The sequence below is a fragment of the Triplophysa rosa genome, linkage group LG20 (genome assembly GCF_024868665.1).
Source record: "Triplophysa rosa linkage group LG20, Trosa_1v2, whole genome shotgun sequence".
NCBI classification, from domain to species: Eukaryota; Metazoa; Chordata; class Actinopteri; order Cypriniformes; family Nemacheilidae; genus Triplophysa; species Triplophysa rosa.
In genome coordinates this window covers 7,839,182-7,859,711 of record NC_079909.1, presented here as the reverse complement: position 1 = coordinate 7,859,711, position 20,530 = coordinate 7,839,182, and the positions used below count along the sequence as shown (strand labels likewise).

General features: G+C 37.4%; 2 protein-coding genes and 1 long non-coding RNA gene across 4 annotated transcripts; all 3 read left to right on the top strand.

The window, feature by feature from the left end:
• Nucleotides 1-743: 743 nt before the first annotated feature.
• mob3c (MOB kinase activator 3C) lies at nt 744-5,774 on the top strand. 2 transcript variants are annotated; one of them, XM_057362052.1, is made up of 5 exons: nt 744-1,000; nt 1,130-1,254; nt 2,607-3,112; nt 4,209-4,411; nt 4,692-5,774. In XM_057362052.1, the coding sequence occupies exons 3-5, from the start codon at nt 2,695-2,697 to the stop codon at nt 4,719-4,721; spliced, it is 651 nt and encodes a 216-aa protein (XP_057218035.1). In that variant the 5' UTR covers nt 744-1,000; nt 1,130-1,254; nt 2,607-2,694; the 3' UTR covers nt 4,722-5,774. The 2 variants fall into 2 exon arrangements, with proteins under 2 accessions (XP_057218035.1, XP_057218034.1); XM_057362051.1 differs by lacking the exon at nt 1,130-1,254.
• A 2,135-nt stretch (nt 5,775-7,909) lies between these two features.
• Nucleotides 7,910-16,257, top strand: mknk1 (MAPK interacting serine/threonine kinase 1). The gene is made up of 13 exons (XM_057362805.1): nt 7,910-8,022; nt 11,786-11,873; nt 12,107-12,208; nt 12,444-12,541; nt 12,678-12,757; nt 13,170-13,243; nt 13,318-13,422; nt 13,501-13,556; nt 13,658-13,753; nt 13,846-14,040; nt 14,130-14,294; nt 14,569-14,612; nt 14,706-16,257. Exons 3-13 carry the CDS (start codon nt 12,109-12,111, stop codon nt 14,893-14,895), a joined length of 1,203 nt encoding a protein of 400 aa, XP_057218788.1. The 5' UTR covers nt 7,910-8,022; nt 11,786-11,873; nt 12,107-12,108; the 3' UTR covers nt 14,896-16,257.
• An 841-nt stretch (nt 16,258-17,098) lies between these two features.
• On the top strand, nt 17,099-19,629 carry LOC130571441 (uncharacterized). Its single transcript, XR_008965088.1, has 3 exons — nt 17,099-17,240; nt 18,242-18,314; nt 18,435-19,629. It is a non-coding gene; the product is annotated as an uncharacterized LOC130571441 (long non-coding RNA).
• The last annotated feature ends 901 nt before the right edge of the window (nt 19,630-20,530 follow it).

The window sequence follows — 20,530 nt, the reverse complement described above, 5'->3', positions numbered from 1 at the left end:
ATATGGAAAATGTACAATATACATAAACAACAATATACACACTTTTACACAATATACATACATTTACACAATATACAATAAATAATTAATATATAAAAAGTAAATAATATATACGTTGTGTATTTAGAAAGATAATTCATAGCTGATAGATTTAGAGGTTGTTTGTTTCTTAATTTTCTTCACATTTGTAGGTTACAATTCATCAGAATGAATTTTGTAAATTAATATAGATCATAGATTTCTTTGCATTCATTTAATAAATTGATAAGTATAGGCTTATCTTGACATTGAATTCTAAATTTCAAAATGTTTGAAAATACTGTATATGGTAAATCAATGTATGTTATTAAACTCATTTTATAAATTAATTAATTAATTTAGGTTTAAAAGTATACACGAAAGAAAGAAAGAAAGAAAGAAAGAAAGAAAGAAAGAAAGAAAGAAAGAAAGAAAGAAAGAAAGAAAGAAAGAAAGAAAGAAAGAAAGAAAGAAATTGAGTTTGGATTAATGCATGAATCCCAGCATTCCAGACTTGTTGGATGAAATCCTCCTGAGTTGTACATTCTTTGCCAAATGAATGAAGCCAAAACACAATGAAAGTTTAGGGGGTGTGGCAAAGGATGTGGCTTGATGTAGGACTGGACTTTACAGACTCCTGCTCCTCCCATGCACCAATGAAATCTTCCCTTTTAACTTCATACTGCCCCGAACACACATAACACGCACACACAGACACACACAAACAGACAACGGGCCTACCAGACAAAACCAGGATGTGACATCATTCACAGAAAGGGAAGCCACATAACTTTTCTACTTGTTGTTTTGATCCATTTTCTTGGGAGGTTTTCGTACAGTAAATGTAACCGATGAATGGGAAGAGAAAGAGTCTTTGATAGTTTGGATTGACACTCTGCCCTCTTGGAGAAAAGAGGAATTCTTTTCAGGTTTCCCACAAATCCTTCAACATTCCATGTGTCTTCAGTGGGACTAGAGCCAGGTACAGCAGGGAAAGAAATGTTTCTTTTTCTCTCTAACCCCTTTTTATTTGTTTGTCTGCTTTCATTTACAACATTTCAAGACTATCTGCTCTCATTTATGTCTCTTTCACATGGCACATTTTGAGCAGCAATGTTAGATCTCATGTGACGTGGGTGCTCGGAGAAAGCGTGATCAGACATGCCAGTGTTTGACGTGACTGGAGGGGGTGGAATAAAACCTCCTCTGTCCAATAGATCCATTCATCTTTTGAAGGTTAGAGCAAACCTTCACAGCTCTCTTTGGTTTGAGAACAGGGTGCTATATTGTGTTGATTGTAATGTCTGTACTTTTAACAGTTCTAAAAGAAAAGAGAAATGATGTGAAGAAACAATGTGAAGCAATGTTCTAATTTTACTCATCAAAAATAAAGCAAAAAGAGGATGGACTCGAAAACAGATACACTGCCATGAGTTAAATAAATACAGATTTGACTGCAAAACTGAAGAGAAAAATTATCTCCTTCTAGTTATTTGGAACAAACACAGGAAAATGGTGATGTAGATAACACAAGATATTATCCTTTAAAGGCCAACATAAGTGCATTGAAAGTGCAGAGGAAAGGAATATGAATAGTTTGGGCGAGGGTCCTTTGTCCACTTTTGTATGAGAGTTTATTTTATTCAGTCAGTAGCTAAGAAACACTCAGATTCATTCATAATATTATTAAACAAAACTTAATCCCACATGGTACTGATAGGCGTTTAATGGATATGTCATTTACTCTCATTTTCTCTCTTTAATGTTGGTCATTGTAGGTTAGACCTCCCAACCCATTGACATTTTCTGTCTGCAATAGAAAATGCCAAATCCATTTATATTTTTAATTGCACATAAACCTGACATAATGATCCTCACGATGTTGTCTAAATTGATACCGAGATCATTTTATTAGCAGGTGAATAAAGCATTGAATAAAGAAACTGTAAAGATATCTGAAGCATTATCAACTAAAATGTTCCTAAAATGATAGTTCAATCAAAAATAAAAATCTGTCATAATTTACTCACCTTCTTGTGATTTCAAACCTGTACGACTTTCTTCTGCAGAACACAAAAGAAGATATTTTGAAGAATTTTGTTAACTGGCCCCCATTCACTTGCATTGGTGTTGTCCATATAATAGACGTGAATGGGCGCCAGTGCTGTTCAGTTACCAACTTTCTTTAAAATATCCTCTTTTGTGTTCTGCAGATGAAAGAAAGTCATTAAGGTCTGAAATGACAAGAGGGGGAGTAAAGAATGACAGAATTTTTATTTTGGGGTGAATTATCACCAATTAATTTTCTTGGTTTGGTCCCAATGTTCCTTTTTGTTACTATTATTATGTTTTTTCTTTTTTGTTGACATTTTGTAAAATCTTGTACAGTCACATGGGTTTAATTATCACTGCTACACTTGAAATCACATCTGGTTTCTTTTATTGGAGGATAGGATATGCTGCTCTAAGTCTCATATCAACAACACAATGTTCTGACCAGATTTTGTGCTGATCAGGCATTTCCAAGATTACTTTAGCCATTTAAAAGTCCAGTTCTAAGGCATTACATTACTCTTTTTGCTCTTCAGAAACTTCCCCATTTGATTGGACCCAAGGAATCAGTGTAAACAATCCTGACTGGTGGCCAACCTCTCCATCAACCTCCTCAGATTTCCAATGGATTTTTGCCTGGGACAGGTTTTCAGCAAAGATAAGACGTTTCGGCCTCGAAAGCGTTTCGAACCTGGAACACAGCGCTTTGAGCTGTATAAAAGAGCCCAAGCTTCGTTGAAATCAGGCCTGGACCTTAGGAAAGTTGTGCAGCTGCCAGAAGGGGAGAGCATTAACGATTGGATAGCCGTGCATGTGGTGGATTTCTTTAATCGTATCAACCTCATCTATGGGACGGTCAGTGAGTTCTGCTCTGAGAAGACATGCCCCATCATGTCCGGTGGGCCACGTTATGAATACAGGTGGCAGGATGGGGATCAGTACAAGAAGCCCACCAAGCTGCCTGCTCTTATTTACATGAACCTTCTGATGAACTGGATCGAATCACTTATCAACAATGAAGACATCTTTCCTACACGAGTAGGTGTGTTGTGGGTGAAATCCAAAATGTTTCCACAGACAGGTTCACCAGTTGGATTGTGTTGACAATACTGCTCTTTAAGTTATCAAGAAATGCTGTTTGTAAACCATTTTACCACCATAATCGGACATATTTCAGAGTCCAATAGGATATTCATCAAGAATCAGGCGTTTTTATTGACTGGATAGTAAAATGTACGGTGGCTGCTAGGTTTCAGTGCTGCAACGGAAGAAAACACATGCAAATAGAAAAAACACTACCAAACTCAGAAAGCATCTTCATTAGTTTGGCGACACATGCTAAACAAACACAGAAACGCACTGCAAATTCTCGCAGCACAAACAAATATAGACATGCGCTGCAAGTGTCACAGATGACAACGGAAGTGTTTCCGGGGGACTCCAAAAACTGATGCACCTGGCTGGGACGTGCTTCATTTCACTGTGTCCATATTGAACAATTTAAGTAAAAGTTAAAGGCTGTGCTTACGTTATGATAGCTTAATCCAAAGGGCTAAGGAAACGTATGTTAAGAATGCTAAAACAAACAAGCAAAAACCAACATTTAACGTGATCGACAACTAAGAGTATAGAACCCAATATAAATTCTAAAGCTTAATGCTTTTTTGACTAAAGGTTGTAAGCTTTCCATCTAGTGTCTTTGGTAAAATGATGCCCATCCCAGCCAGGTGCATCAGATTTTGAAGTTTCCCTCAAACACTTCTGTTGTCGCCTGTGACACTTGCAGTGCGTTTCTGTATTTGTTTGTGTTGCGAGAATTTGCAGTGCGTTTCTGTGTTTGTGTTGCGAGAATTTGCAGCGCGTTTCTGTTGCGAGAATTTGTAGGGCATATGTGTCGCCAAACAAATGAAGATGCTTTTTGAATTTGCTGTGTGTTTTCTTGTGTGACATCTAGCGGCCACCGTAAAAATGCATGTCAAAAAGTATAAGAAAACAGAAATAAAAAACATTATGTACAATGGAGTACAATGTCATGAAAGACTATGAATACAATTAGTTTTGTTAAGTGATTCCCACCAAAGCCTAACATTTTAATATGCTGTGATACAAGGGTGACACTAGTGTTCTTCTATTCGTAGGAGTCCCCTTTCCTAAGAACTTCCAGCAGGTCTGCAAGAAGATCCTGAGCCGATTGTTTCGGGTGTTTGTACATGTCTACATTCATCACTTTGACATCATCTGCAATATGGGGGCGGAAGCTCACATCAACACCTGCTACAAACACTATTATTACTTTATCTCTGAGTTCACCCTCATCGACCAGTCAGAGTTGAGGCCTTTGGTGAGATAGATGTGTTTTCATTACAGCTATAGATTAGAGGGGCATATGTCAATGGGGGAGGAGGTAATACAGGAGGAGAGATAAATGATTGACTCTCAAATTGTGCTAGAAAATAATTACAAAATAAAATATGATTAAGACAGTGTGCATCAAATGTATATAATCCGACAATCAGTTCCCTTCAAAATATTTGACAGAAACAGCTAAATGACAGGACACTGCAAATGTATTATGCTGTTTTTCTAATGATGTTCTAATAACCCTGTTTCTATCTTTACAGAAAGAAATGACAGAAAGGATCTGCCACTGAAAGAATGTGGAGAATGGATGTGCCCTGGCACAAAACTCAAAAACGAGCCAGTAAACTAATCATTTCAAACATTTAGAACAAAACAACAATGTACTGTATTTAAATTCTGATCTAAGATCAAAGCCTTGTTTGTTTATTCTTACATAATTCTGTGTTTCATTCTATTATGGATCTCAAATAGTTCGAAATTCGAAAAGAATAGTTTATCAATCAATGTCAACTATGAGCAACAAAAAACAAAAATTATTGACATCAAATGTTGACTTGAGTTCCATTTTAGAAAATTTCATAATGTGACTTGGAAGATATTTGTCCTTCAGGGAACTTTTCTTGAAATTGCATGTTCTGAACTAATAATAGTAATAGTTTTAGAGCAGGTTACATTCTTGCTGTGTCGTGTCTGACTCTGTAGGGACAGACGCCTTCTCTAGTACCTTTATATAACCAGAGCATGCATGTGCACTAAGAAACCATTATATAGGGGCAGTTGTGGCCTAATGGGTAGAGAGTCGGACTCATGACCAGAAGGTTGCCGGTTCGATTCCCAGGGCCGGCGGGTAACAACTGAGGTGCCCTTGAGCAAGGCACCTTACCCCTACTTGCTCCCCGGGCGCTGCAGTGATAGCTGCCCACTGCTCCGGGGGTACGTGTGTTCACTACTCTCTGGATGGGTTAAATGCAGAGGTCACATTTCGTTGCCTTGTACATGTGCAATGACAATAAATTGAATCTAAATCTAAAAAAAAATCTAAATCTAAAATTATATGATGCCTGTGACTGATGATGAACAGTACTGATCAATACTTTTCGAATTTCAGATAGTGTTTTAAAAATGTGCTGTTTTTATTGCATGTAAACCAGTTTCAAATATATTTTTCTTTTGACATCTTTTGACTTCTTTTCCTCAAGAAATTACATTTTTGGATGGGACCTTGGAAAATCACATCTGTGACTGATTGATTTTTATTATGTTTTATTAAGTCCATAATATTACATACAGGTTAACACAATGCAATATGCATTAAATGGATACTTCACCCAAAAATAAAAATTCTGTCTTCATTTACTCACCCTTGAGTTATTCCAAATCTGTATAAATGTCTTTGTTCTGATGAACACAGAGAAAGAAATTTGGAAGAATGCTTATAACCAAACAGTTCTTGGCCACCATTGACTACCACAGTTGGAAAAACTACTTCAAAACTACTGTTGAACACAAAAGAAGATATTTTGAAGAATGTAGGACAGCAAACAGTGCTGGGGCACTTTTGACTGTCATTTTAATTTTTCCTACTGTAAACCCGAATGTTCAAAGAAATTAAACAGTTTAAGTAGTGTAAACTTAATTTTATATAAAAAAAATCCTAACTTAAATGTTTTGAGTTCCTGTAACTAATTCTTACTTTTGAGTTAGTTTAACTTAATTTCAACAAGTTAATTCAAGATGATTTGTTGAGAATGAAATTCAGTTCCCAGCATGCTTTGCGTGAGACTGCATTAGGAAAGTAAATTTTGAAATGAAGTGTTATTTTATGAGTTTTTAGAAAGGAAAAAGCCTTGTTAATGATGAATGTTCAATTATCTTGGATATTTAGAAGAGTTTGTTGTGTTTTTGACTTTTGGGGTTACCATCGTTCAGAAGAGTGGTGCTTATGCTTAGGTTGTGTTGGTGTGTTGCATCACTCTCTGTGAAGGCTGTTTGTTAATTGTTGATGCAGCTGAACTGTTTAGGTTGTCTTAAGACCTTTCATTTATTTAGCTGTAAATAAAAAAAGTTACTTTGCTAAATGTTCAAAATTAAAAGGAGTCAACAACAGTACAACAAACTCAAAACTGACTAGTTTTGCTTACTTAAAATTGTTCAAAATTAAAAGGAGTCAACAACAGTACAACAAACTCAAAACTTACTAGTTTTGCTTACTTAAAATTGGGAACATCATAACTCAAAAAAAATTGATGTAACTGATTACCTCAAATTTTTTGAGTTTTCCCAACTTATTCGGGTTAGTAATCAATGGGGTCCAAGAACTGTTTGGTTACAAGCATTTGTCCAAATATTTTTCTCTGTGTTCAACCAAACAAATACATTCATACAGGTTTAGAACAAGTAGAGAGTTAAGGCTACAATACACTACAAGACTTTTGCTCAGATTTTGCCCAGATTTTCAGTCTGGACTTGTTGCAGAAAGTCTGTGCCAGTCTGCAGATTTTATCAGTTAGTGTGTATCTATCTGAAACTTTCAAAAAAAAGTGTATTATGTCTAGTAGTGTATTCCAGCCATGAGTAATTCATGACAGAAATTTCCTATTTGGGTGAACTGTCCCTTTAATTACAGCATCTGAAGTATGTGCAATAGCTGACAGAAATGAATCTAACCAATTTAGTGTAGAATAAAAAAGATAAAGCTGCCTTATAACAAAATATGGGAATTTATGCTATGGGTTAGGATTACAATGTTAAAAAAAGAATCAAATTGTTATTAAAAGGAAACTGCAAATAGTAAGCGAAATGGTCCTACGTGGGAAAACTTCCAAAGCCGAACACACTTCACGTCACCGCACGTCACGCTTTGGCGGAAGAATTTTCATAAAAGGCATTGGCTTGGTGGTAGCAACAGCATTAAAAGACAAACTTTTTATTTTTTAATGAACTAATTATACCAGTTTAAACATAACATGTAATTTAACCAATGGCAAGTATTGCATTATTCAGCTAAAACCTAACCAGTTGCGTCACTCGGTGTGAAAAACGACATTTGTTTAGAGCAATATTAGATGTAATTGTTAGATCACCAGTGAACAGAAATATAATGTTTAATTGATTACTTTCTACCCCCTTACTCTGCTCAAAAACAAAAAAGAAAGTACTTTTTATAATTTTCATTATTATTATTTTTCATTTAAAATGATGATTTACGTTTTTATTATTTTCTGTGTATTATGTTTACAAAATTGTTATACATAATATTGAAATGCATCCCTTGTACTATTTTCAATATAAATGTTTATAATAATAAAAAAAACATTCCTTTAGAGCACGAAATATAAAACCTAACGTTACTGCAGAAACGTCATGAATATTAAAAACGTTCTTCATACGTTCATTCGTAAACCAAAAGTGGCTTCAGCCACGTATGTAATCAATTATTCATGAGTAGAGCCTTCTCCGTAGTAGGATTGGTGAAGCTCCCACAGTGGCGTGCAGCAGTAGGAGGGCAGTTGGCGCGTTTCGGGTGGCTCTGTGTTGTTCTCCAGCCCTCACTGCTCCTGCGGAGGATGGCTATTCGGCTGCAATTTCCAGGTTTGATTTTTCTTTAAATATACGTGGCTTCACTGGCTTGGATGTATAACGTTACCATGGTACATATGCGCCTAAGCAGCTCAGCTCGCTGGTGTTTGCATCTGTGTGATATGTTAAAGTGTCTTTTCAGGTCACTTAATACGCGTCAGAGGTTTTTGAAACGCTCTGTGGCTTTTTGGTCGCAAAAATAACATTTCTGTGAGTTTCGTGTTATAGTTATATGTTAGATTATAGTCACGTGAAGATTTGTAACTCACCGCTGTATCACTTACAACATTGTAGCTATTAGGTTAGCAGCACTATTTCATTTCTGCCGGCGTTGCGACACAAATGTAGCTTTTGGACACTTGTTGCTTGTCTTATTTCTTTTAACAGTTCACATGTGTCGTCAGTTTCCTTTTAAACGTAGTATTGACTTGTACTGTGTGTTATTTTTTTTAATTCCTCGTCTCTAATGTTCCCGCCTATTGCAGCGAATCGTATTTATCGGCGTACTGTTATATCCTAGTCTATGTTTTAGATGTCACGTCATTCAGTCTTGTCCTCAATTATCTAATTCGCTATTTTATTTAAATCGAACTGTAGCTATGAAAAACAGAAGTCTGTAATATCCCGGTTTGAACGTGCGGGATTTCCCCTGTCAATGACATCAGGTAATAACTTGACAACGTGTCACAAAAGCGGGAATATGGACGGAAACTATATCATTAACAATAGTATGAACATGATGTCACCTCACTAACTTCGAAAAACCGGTTGTTATATTTTGAGTACGCTGAGGTAACGGCTGATAGATGATATCTCACGTCACGAGCTCTTCTTCTTGAGGCGCTGTCGCTCGAACACTCTCGAGCGGTTTCGGGAATGATCGTGTCACGGCTTCAGTGCTCGTACAGTGCACAGGTACTAACATGTATCACAACAGTACGCATGTTCTCTCTGTTGTATTTATAAGTGTTACACGGTGTATAAATAAATAAACTTGTCAGGTGCTGTCTGCATTTTGTGTCGGCAGTTTTGAGACGCTAAACATGAAAGCTTTGGTCAGTGTGTGAAATCTGATAATTACACACACACAGTGCGTGCGAATGGCATGCTGTGACGCACACATGCAAACTTCCTCTTTCGCTGTAGTTCACGTTTAAAGTCACAGAACGGCGAGAGTAAAAGTCATGAATATAGTAATGAAGCTGTTGTAGACATTCGTTTGTTAAAGGGGTGCTGCAACGGTGTGTCATGCATTCTGACTTCTTTACAATGTTAAACATGCTGGCTTCTCATGCTTAACATGGTCAACTTGTCAAAAAACTAGTTGGGTGTATTACGTAGTATTTCTGTGCTCGATACACTCCCCCAGCGATTGTACAGGTTTCGGAAAGTTTTTTTCGGACATATAAAACTGTTTCGTAACAATTTTTCTTAGTCCCTTATTGGACAATTCTCCCGGAAAAGCACGCGGCACGCCCACTACTGGTGGGCGATACTGTAAAATTTGGTATGGATCCGATACCAAGTAAATGCAGGGCCGGTATTGCCGATATTGATACCGATATTGACAATACTTTTTACTTTTAGAAGCATTCACTTGAACTTACATTTACTTTCCTGTAGATGAAGTCATGATTTATCAGATGAATGCATCATTAATATGCTAAATCTGAATACATTTTCATGATCACTAAAATATTTTGTGATTTGTGCTCTTAATGTGCCTGCAGGCTAATTAATCATGTGCATGTTAAAACACAGGAGATATTTTAAATAAATTTTGTTCAGTGTTATGTTTAGACACAATAATAGAACAAATTAACATGTCTCCCTTTCATTACACTTTTTAGGAGAATTTATGAATTATAAGTGCACACATTTGTTTGAAAAACAAAGTAAATAAAATGCTTAAATAATAAATTACTTTAACTCTCAATCTTTGGCTTTTTACCCCCAAAGCCCTACTGCCATACATCGCAGTTCGCAGTGTTTTTATTCACAGATAACTCCACACGATGCTCCTCTTCTATCTCCTATGCTCAAAGATATTAATATTAACAAGATGCGCCACTACCGTTACGATGAATGGGGATTAATGGAACGGTCAAAATGGCTGCTCGCGCGAAGAAAGCCCCGCCTTATAGTAAAACGAGCCAATCGTCAATCAGTAAAGACTGAAGATTTTCTGGGGCGGGGCTCTCGTGAGGCGCTGGCCAGCCTGTGCGCAGGCGCAGTAGATGAGGCGACCTCGAAAAAGGTGATTTTTAGCGCAATGTAAGCTTAGCAAACCAAAGTTATGGTACAGTTCATGTCATGTTTAACTATTGATCGGACATATGCTGTTTAATTGTGCTTTTTGCCAGCAATTTTCGAAATCTCTACCTTACCCCATTCAAGTAGATAGGCCTGTGGACTTACGTCCGTGACGTAATTAGCTGCCCAGAGGCGTTACAAACATGGCCGCCAAGTGACACGACTTCCGTAAACGAACTTTGCGCTGCTGAGTCACGTGATGGCGGACAACAAAACACAGCAGCGCAGAGGAGCAACGTGTGCAAATTGCAAAACTATGTGTATGGGAAAAAGGTTTTCTATATTATACAATTATTAGCTACATAAGTAAATAAATAAAATCAGTAATAAAAACGCATTAGTATCAATATTTTTATATTAGGATCGATCCTTTTCGATACAACCTCTGTATCGGAAGTATCGATACTTCAGGATCAATCCGCCCACTCCTAACGCCCACGCGGCAGCAAGGAGAGCAGGAGAAGGAGCATGCGCAGACGTCACTTTCACTTGTGTGCAGGAGAGAGAGAGCATACGTTTGCGAAGTTCAGGTGTTTGTTTGTTTACTGCATCTGGGTGATGAATGTTATATAAACGGTGGATATAACGTTGGATTTGGAGATTGTTTGAAACTGATATATGGAGCCGTCCTAGCGCTAAAAGGTGCCAGACATGAACCGCATGCGGTGAGTGAAACTGATGTCTGTGTTTTGTTGGCTCTCTCTAAATCCTTGGTGTTTCGAGTCTGACGTCATCACGCAACCGTGTTTTTAGGCAATTTTAACAATTATGGGTAGTTTAGATGGTTAGAATAAGGTTAGGGTTAGGGTAAAGGTTTCGTAAGACTTGAAACACCAAGGATTTAGTCAAAACCAACAAGCCACGCCCACGGATCTGACTCGAAACACCAAGGATTTAGTGAGAGCCGTGTTTTGTTGGCAATGGGTGCACACGTGCTTTAGTTCAGCCTGTGGGGGTGTGTTATAAGTTGCCCATGCATGTATTAGACACGTAAAATTGCAAAAATTAAAGTGTCGGAACAAAATATGCATTATATCTAAAAGCGAATGCTCACCCAGACCTGCCTGAAACACCTCGTGTAACCACACCCCCACAAATCTACTTCAGTTCGTGGTATGATTTGACTAAGACTGCCCAAATGTGTACAACTAAGGTGGGCGTACCTGTCAGTACAATTGCTTTGGAACCTGATGTTCCAAATATGGTAAGAAGCGTTACATTTCTGTCACACGCTTGCAGTATTCGAAAAGTATTTTAACTTTGTTAAAAATCCACGCGTTTCAGAGAGTCGGGGCAAAGAGGAGATACAAACATGCACGGTGTGTGGAAAATACAGCGTTTTTGAACCTTAAATCGTGTATACACATTGCATTACATCTAAAACAAACGATAATATTCGTTTTAGCCGTGTCATATGACCCCTTTAATTATCTTTCCTTTGCGCTCTCTCTCTCTCTCTCAGATAACCAGTAGCAGTCTGTCATCTGGTCAGGTGGAGAGCTGTGGTCCACTGTCTTATGCCCCCTTCACTGCCTCCCAAACCCCTACAGGTACATCTGCTTAGTGCTAATGTTTCAAATACAAAATAAAATGTTGCATAAAGAACCATTATGTAAACAGTTTTAATGAACTTTACCTACCAATACCTTAAAGTAGCTGTCAATGTATATTTAGAGAAATATGGAAAAGACAATACTTTAGAATATTTAATTTCTTTAGCAAAATTAATATGGGAACGTATTTAAGGTTCTGTTAACATTTGTGTTTTTAATGTTTGGGTTAGGAATGGAGAACAGTCAACCAGTGAACATCACAGATCCTGTTACACGCCGGAAGAAGAAGCGCAGAACTCGGGCCTCTGACAGTTTCACTGGCAAATTTAGTGGTACTGAATCAAAACAGTTCATCACAAAAGATTTATACCAAAAAATAATCGTGACAATATGTTTCTGGTCTTTGTTTTCTTTCAGCATTACTCTCTTTGCCTTATTCTCAGCATTATGCAGGCTGTAAATGAAAGTTAGAGTAGGCTTTTGAAAGCAAATGTGTTTTGAAAACCAATTTTCGATTGCACTGTTTGGTACAGTGTAAATAAACTCTCCTGTGTGTGTTTGCTGTAGATCTGTACAGGCTGACTGATGAACTGCTGGGTCAGGGGGCTTATGCTAAAGTCCAGGGATGTGTGAGTTTACAGAATGGCAATGAGTATGCTGTGAAGGTGAGATGTCAACATTGTTAAACTTGGTCACTGCTTCCACAAAAGAAACATACCTTTTTCTCAAATGTTATTCAAGCACCACATTAGTCTGTAAAACAGACTAATTGAATGACCTCGCATGATTTTTTTCTCTCAGATAATCGAGAAGAACGCAGGTCACAGTCGCAGCCGGGTTTTTAGAGAGGTGGAGACACTCTACCAGTGCCAAGGAAATAAGTATGTTTTTCTTCCTCAGTAGTCAATATGGGATAGTTCACCTAAAAATGGAAATTCTTTCATCATTTACTCAACTAAACTAAACCAAACATTAACATTAACCAAACAGATCTCTTCCCGCATTCACTGCCATAGTATGGAAAATAAAAACTATCTATCGGAGTCAATGGGGGATGAGATCGGTTTGGTTACTGACATTCTTCCAAATATCTTCCTTTGTGTTAAACAGAACAAAGACATTTATACAGGTGAGGGCGAGTAAATGATGACAGAGTTTTCATTTTTGGGTGAACTATCCCTTCAATAAAAACTGAATTTAAACATGATTATATTTTGTAATAGTTATGTGCATACGAAGTGTAAATTATCAAGTGCATTTGTCAAGTCAACTGTATATGTTGTGTTTCTGCAGGAATATTCTGGAACTCATTCAGTTTTTTGAAGACGACAACTGTTTTTATCTGGTTTTTGAGAAGTTACGTGGAGGTACGCAGAGTCATAAAAACTCTCACCAATACATTCTCAATTTTAGTAAATCTGTCATTCTTCTGTTCTCTCAGGTTCTATTTTAACGCACATCCAGAGTCGAAAATACTTTGATGAGAGAGAAGCTAGTCATGTTGTCAGGGATATAGCAAACGCTCTTGACTTTTTACACAACAAAGGTAAATACTACAGCTTTACTCCGACCATTGAACAGAGTATGTATGTTTATTAAAAGTCACCTCGCTCTCCATCCGTAGGAATCGCTCATAGGGACCTCAAACCTGAGAACATCCTGTGTGAATATACTGATAAGGTAATCCATCTTGTTTGTTTTTGATAACATATATGTGAGAACAAGACTTTCAGATCTGCTCTATTCTAATTGTGAAATGTGATGTGTGTCCTTACGTTCAGGTGTCTCCTGTGAAGATCTGCGATTTTGACCTCGGCAGTGGAGTCAAGTTGAACAGCGCTTGTACCCCAATAACCACCCCTGAGCTCACCACACCGGTAAACACGACCTTAAATTTGCTCTCACAGAATTGAACTAAGTAGCATTTTAGAGTAGGAAAGCATTTAGTAAGTGGTGTGTTCTGCTGTAGTGTGGCTCGGCAGAGTACATGGCTCCCGAGGTGGTTGAGGTCTTCATGGATGAGGCTTCGTTCTATGATAAGCGCTGTGACCTGTGGAGCCTCGGGGTCATTCTCTACATTCTCCTTAGCGGGAGCCCCCCCTTCACAGGCCACTGCGGCACCAACTGCGGCTGGGAACGAGGAGAGACGTGCCGTGCCTGTCAGGTAAGACGCGCTAACTTGCAACAAGGTGATGCGGAAAGAATTCACTTTACCCCCCTGGGGACTTAACAGTGTACTGTTCTACTCTTCAGAACAACTTGTTTGAGAGAATTCAAGACGGAAAGTACGAATGTAGGGATGGAGTTTGGGCACAGATCTCAGACGATGCCAAAGATTTGATTTCACGGCTGCTAGTGCGAGACGCCACTTTACGGCTGAGTGCCGCTCAGGTCCTGAAGCACCCCTGGGTGCAAGGGGTGAGTTTTCTGCTCTTTAGTTATTTATGAACCTTACTGACTTAATATTAAAAATTGATTAATTTCATTAAAGAAATATTGAAATTTCAGATGAAAATTGTATTATAATGTTGTTTTATTTTTTTCACGGAACTCAGACATTTTAATGAACATCATGACTGTTTTCAATATAATGAAAGTGAATGGGGTCTGGAGTTGTCATTCTTCAAAATAAGCAAAAAATGTCAAAACAAGTTCATTAGCATTGTGTCCAACTGTGCTATTTTGTTTTCAGAATGCACCTGAAAGAGTTCTTTCAACACCTCGTGTTCTCCAAAGGTATTTGAATTCGATTGATAGATCCACTTGACTTAGATACATTTCTTGGTGTCTGTGCAGTGTTTCTAACCATGTCCCGTGCTGAACACGCAGAAACTGGAGCACTAAAGACCTCACGCAGTTCGCGGCAGAAGCCATCGCATTCAACCGGCAACTATCTCAGCAAGAAGAGGAGCAAGAGGACTTTGGGGCTGTTGTCTGCTCCATGCGACTTTCACCCCCGTCTAACTCTAGATTAGCACGTCGCCGAGCACAATCTCAGGCACTACGCACCAATACCTAACACGTGCTTGTGGCACAGGTGATTGAATGATACATGCACACTCATTTATGATGCGTTACAATGCTTCACATATATATATATATATACTGTATATATATATAATCTCTGCTGGGCAGCGTAGCCTCTATGTAGCCATACAACACACTAACTCGCACTAGTTAGCAAATTAGTACCAACACACTAATTTATAGACAACACAAGTGCTGACTAGGAGCCAACTAACTAAATATGCACACAAAAAGAAATAGTTTTGCATTTAGTGTGCTGCAGGGTAATGTTTGTCATCCCTTTCCTGCTTCCAGAGTTTTGCGATATGTGTTTTAAGCATCTGAAACGGTGATATTTAAATATTTATTACAACATATTTATGGCTGGATGTGTTTCTCAGCTACATATAAAAAGGTACTTGGATGTGAGGGAATTTATAGACTTTAATTTTGATGTTATTACATCAGTGATGTTTTAAATGAGCATTTCCATTTTTGTAGTTGTTTTTAAGTATTTTAAAACCCACTTAAAATGTATATTTCAGTTACTGTAAAGCACTGGACCTCTTGTTTTTGTAGCTCTTGGCTTTATCTCATTGTTATTGTTGAGTTGGAGTCTATGTGAGCTATGCTTTCCGATAGCAACATACTTTGAAAGATACTGTATTTAGCTTTATTAAGGTGCTGATGAAGTATCACATACATTAGTTACTGTCAATATAAAAGGTTAGTCAATATTACACAGGAATTATTTTTTTCTTTTGGAAAAGTATATTTTTTAATGTATATTTCAGTATAAAAGTATATTGCTTCTCTTTTATGAACGGTTTTATTTTCTTTAGAGTGACACAAAATATTTTATTGTAAATGTGCAGTATTTTTCTAGGAATAAGGACAATAGTAAGTTAGAGTAAGTTATTATTTTTTGTTTTGTATTCACTGGAAATTGTGCCATATTTGGGGGCAGAGCCTCTAATGTGCTTTCCAACTGCAAAAATAACTGCAGTTAAGTGAGCCTATGTTTGCCTTTTGTATTATAACATTTTAAAACGTGATTTCTTCCTCATCTTCTCTCAAAATTCTATTTGGTCAACATTTTGTGCATGCGTTTGGCTGTCTATATTATGTATGTGTATTTTTGAGGATGTGTTGGGAAACATTTCATATACTGTAGGTGACACTGGACGGCGCTACCTCATCTTTATGGCTATGCAGTACTCCGTGCTTGTATGATTTTACAGACGACTTTGTTCAGGAATGATATCAATGGAAGCGCCGTTTAACCCCAACAAAACTTTGGGATTTATTACAAAGCAGTGTTCATTTCATTGTTCCGGTTTTGAAAAAAATAAAGCAGTTTGCACTCAAACAAGGAAACAATGTCTTTATTAATAACACCAAAAATTATGTTAAGAAAACTGACACAAATTAAAACTACAACTGCCATTTATAGGGTACTATCACATGCATAACATTAATAATATCAGGTTACTTTGAATTTGAGTTTATATTTATGCGTTTGGGAGATGCACATATCTGCAAGTGGCAATCATTTTTTATTAAAGATATATATTTGATTAGCTTGTGTGCTACATGGGAATCAAACCCATGACCTTGCGTTGAATTAGTGTTGTGCTTTACACTTTTATAATGTTAGCATTTTGTTCTTATACATGCTGGTCAATCTATATTCTTCCAACATGTTCGACCATAAACAGTGTATTACCCTGTTCTTCTGAGTTCCTACAGCCACATCATTCCCATGGCAACAAAGCAAGCCTTCATTGCCAACTAAAACATCCAACAACTGCTGATACCAATATTTTTGCTGTCCATCTTCCCAACAACAGTGATGATGGAGAAGCATGTACAAAAACTAACATACTGTCTACTTAATAGCAAAGCCAGAGAAAAAACATGAAACAGTCTTGGTATCTTAAGTCATTGTTTCTCGTTTTAAGTGCCTTTAAATGCCCTGATGTATTACCATAAAGTAAACATCAGATTACGGTCTAGAATCCAATCAAACTAAAGAACACATCTGTGCCATTTCTCAGTGCTTTATATTATCTTTACTGTGGGCACTCAAAATAAACCCAATAACAAACCCACAGTAGTCATCTCGGAGTGAAGTACAGTGTGTTGAGTTTGAACTCGACAGCGCCTCGTGCGGTAATGAAGCGAATTGTTTTGCATTAAAAGAATATCGTGAGAGAAGCGTTCAGATGTGGACCATTCGCGGCATCCATATACTGTCAGCGACATGATGCGCTCGTTCAGAATCTGAAGTTGAGGAACATGACGCTTTTAAAAAGAGGACAGGATCAGTCAGCTCTTTTATCTTCCGTCGAGTTTAAGGTATAGCCTACTGAATTTACTTTTACCCTTTACGTTTTTGCATATTGATTATTCATTCATATCAATAAGACGCAGTGCTATGTATATGGTCGGCGTTGACTTTCGATGTTTTGTATTTTTTAACAGGCCCATAGGCAACAATTAGCCTATAGCCTAGTTTTCACCATTTAATGTCAGTTATGCATATTAGTTCATGGTACATTACAATGTTAACAATTACAACTTTTCATGTTAAAAATGTATTCGAAATTAACACGAAATAAGATTAATAAAAGCTGTAGAAATATTGTTCACTGTTAGTTCATTTTAATGCATTGACTAATTCTTAACAAATACAACCTTATTGTGAAGTGTCACCATATTTTTACCATGTTTATGTAGACAGATAAATTGACATATTAAAGTTTTTATCATACTAATTTATAGGGTTTACAAAATGCCATAGGAGCATTTTAGGCTCTTCGGCTATAGATGAACCTACATTTCTTTAGAAAACAACCTACCGGTGTTTCAAAGCGCCCAGGAGAGCATCACTTCCAGCCTTGTAAAACTATTTTACAAATAGTGCCTTATTTATAAGAATTTGTACACCGATAGTGTGGCTTATATATACACTGTGAGTGTTCATTTGACCTTTTTTAACACTGGCGATTTTGCTGTGAGGATTATTAGAAAAAAGCACAAATGAAGCCTCAGTAAAGTATGTATTTCTTCCTCTTAGCCTTTTAAAACAGTTCTGATGGTGTTTACTGATGATCAATTTTGATCATCTATGTAATTTTAATAAATTAGTTGCTCCTTATATAGATTCAGCCCATGAATAATTGTTTGTGACAATTTGATATTTAAAAAGAGGAATGCTTAATAGAAACAGAAATGTTTATAACAATATCCAGCATGTGCAATAGACATATCATCATAAAACATGTTTATCTGTCACACAAACACACTGAGTAATAAAGTTATATGGTACTGTAATCAGACTCTTCTGGTCTTGACAGCATTAATTGAATTGGCCCTGCTGCTTCCATGACACACAACCAGGCAGGAGAATATATGAGGATCGACGGATATGTGAGGATATGGAAAAAGCCAACCGTTGTACAAATACATAATACTCACTGTTCTGTTTGATATTTTTGTCTCTTATCTCTCACACTCTTTTCCCTCTCCCTCCCTGTGATGTGTGATAAGGTCAATGTCATTTAAAGAGGATGATTTTCTCTGATGAAGATGCCCGTCCTGTTCTGAAAAAGGATGGTAGGAGGAGAAAGCTCCGTTCGCAGGGGTTTCCCTCCCCGGCACTCTGTTGTGCTTGCGGTCTCTGTATCATGCTGGCAGGCATTAATATCACCCTGGTAGGCGCTCTTGCCTTTAACAAACTCCTCCCCTTCAACAATCCTCCCATCATTATCGGACCCATCCTCCTACTGGTGGCCTTTTCATTTTTTGGCATGTGTTGCATCTATAGCCGTCGCCCCATTGCCCCTCCCTCTCGTATGTCTGCGGGAGGGGACCGCTGGCCATCAATGAGGATGGAGATGGAGAATAGTGAACCCACACTTCAGGATACCACGGCCATCCAACTCAGTCCAACAAACTCTCCAAGCCCCTCCTGCCGCTGCAGCCCCACCCACCTTCCTGTTGCACTGCCCAGGGGACAGAACACCATTGATGAATCAGACTCATAGTTTGGGCCCTGCAAGACTGCGCAGCTTGAAGGAGAGCTAACGCCTGTCTGATCTGGAATCAAAATTATATTTCTTGACATGCATGGGCAGACGTGCAGCTAATCAGACGGGGCAAATTATTTTACAGGGGCAGTAATAAATTCTGTTCAGCATCATGAGCTTGCAGTGTCAGTCCTGCCTTTGGAGGAAGAATTTGGTGTTAAAATGAGAAAAACGTTGAATGACTAATTATCTCAGAAATGAAAGGAAGACTGGCTAATATAGGATTATCACGGGATCCATTCTAAACCATTTGATCTAACAAACTCATCCTTTTGTCTGACAAAGCAAATTGAATGTGATCTGAAATGTGTCACTTAGAAATCGAAAATCAGGAACAATTTGGGCTGATAGGTGAGAAATTCAGTTCACCTGGAAAAATGTGAGAAATTGCTAAGGAAATGAGTTTTGTACAATTCTACAGTTGTAACTTTTTAGGAAAAATGTTACATTTCATATTACATTTATGCCATATTGATAATTTAGTGGCCATGAAAGACTTTCTCTAACATAAAGATATTGTGTGATTTTGTAAATTTTCTGGTTGTTTTTAAAGAATAAAAATGGTAATATTGCTGTACTTATTACTATGTACAGTATAGTGTGACCTATGAAATACGCTAATATCAAGTAAATAAAGTAACATAATAAAATAATTTGAGAGAATTTATCATTTTTTGCATAATACGTTGTTGTACCATTCAGTATTTGTTTATCAATAAATATAACTGAGAACACACTGACTAGCATCTGTCTCAGTCACTGAACTTTTGTCTATTTTAAATCATTTTAATTTATTTATTGTAAACAAATAATGAGTATGTTGTAAGTGCATTGTTGGAATGTTGCGTACTGTTCACATAATGTTGTTGTCAACATATTTACCACCACATCCACTTTCCTTCCTGTCTGTCTGGAGTCATTAAATAATCTCACTTGAAACATCAACAACAAAATTGAATTTGACTATCTGATTGAATAAGGGAAATGGTCAAAATTATTTAAATGTAACCCTCTGCTCACATATAGTATTGACAACCCCATGCTGTTCAAAAACGTGACACAAAAGCTACTGCATAAACAACAATGCTACCATGTAGAAAGCTTTTGTGGTTTACATGTATGTATTTGGAAGACGTTTTTACTCCATGGGAACAGGACCCATGACCGCCAATGCACTACCAACAGTAGTTGTCAGATGGCATAAAAACGTATCAAACTCAACCTGAGCAGGTTTACATAAGAAATCCTCTCTTATCATGAACAAAAGTACAAAGCAAAAATGTGCTGCTAGTGCTTGTAAGAGATCAGGCCTGTTTGTTCAGTTGTGGTCCAGCACCATCTGTGTACACAACACTTACTGCTGTGGACACCGAAGCAATTGGTACACCTCCATCCTTTGGATCAGGTCCTGATTTTTTTAATGTACAATTATACACAGTCATTATAGATGCTATTATAGTTCACTGCCTAATCATTGCTTGTTCTGCATCATTAAACAACTTTAATGACACATGCACTTGGATTGAATGAAGGTCCCTGCAAATCTGTTTAGTAAAC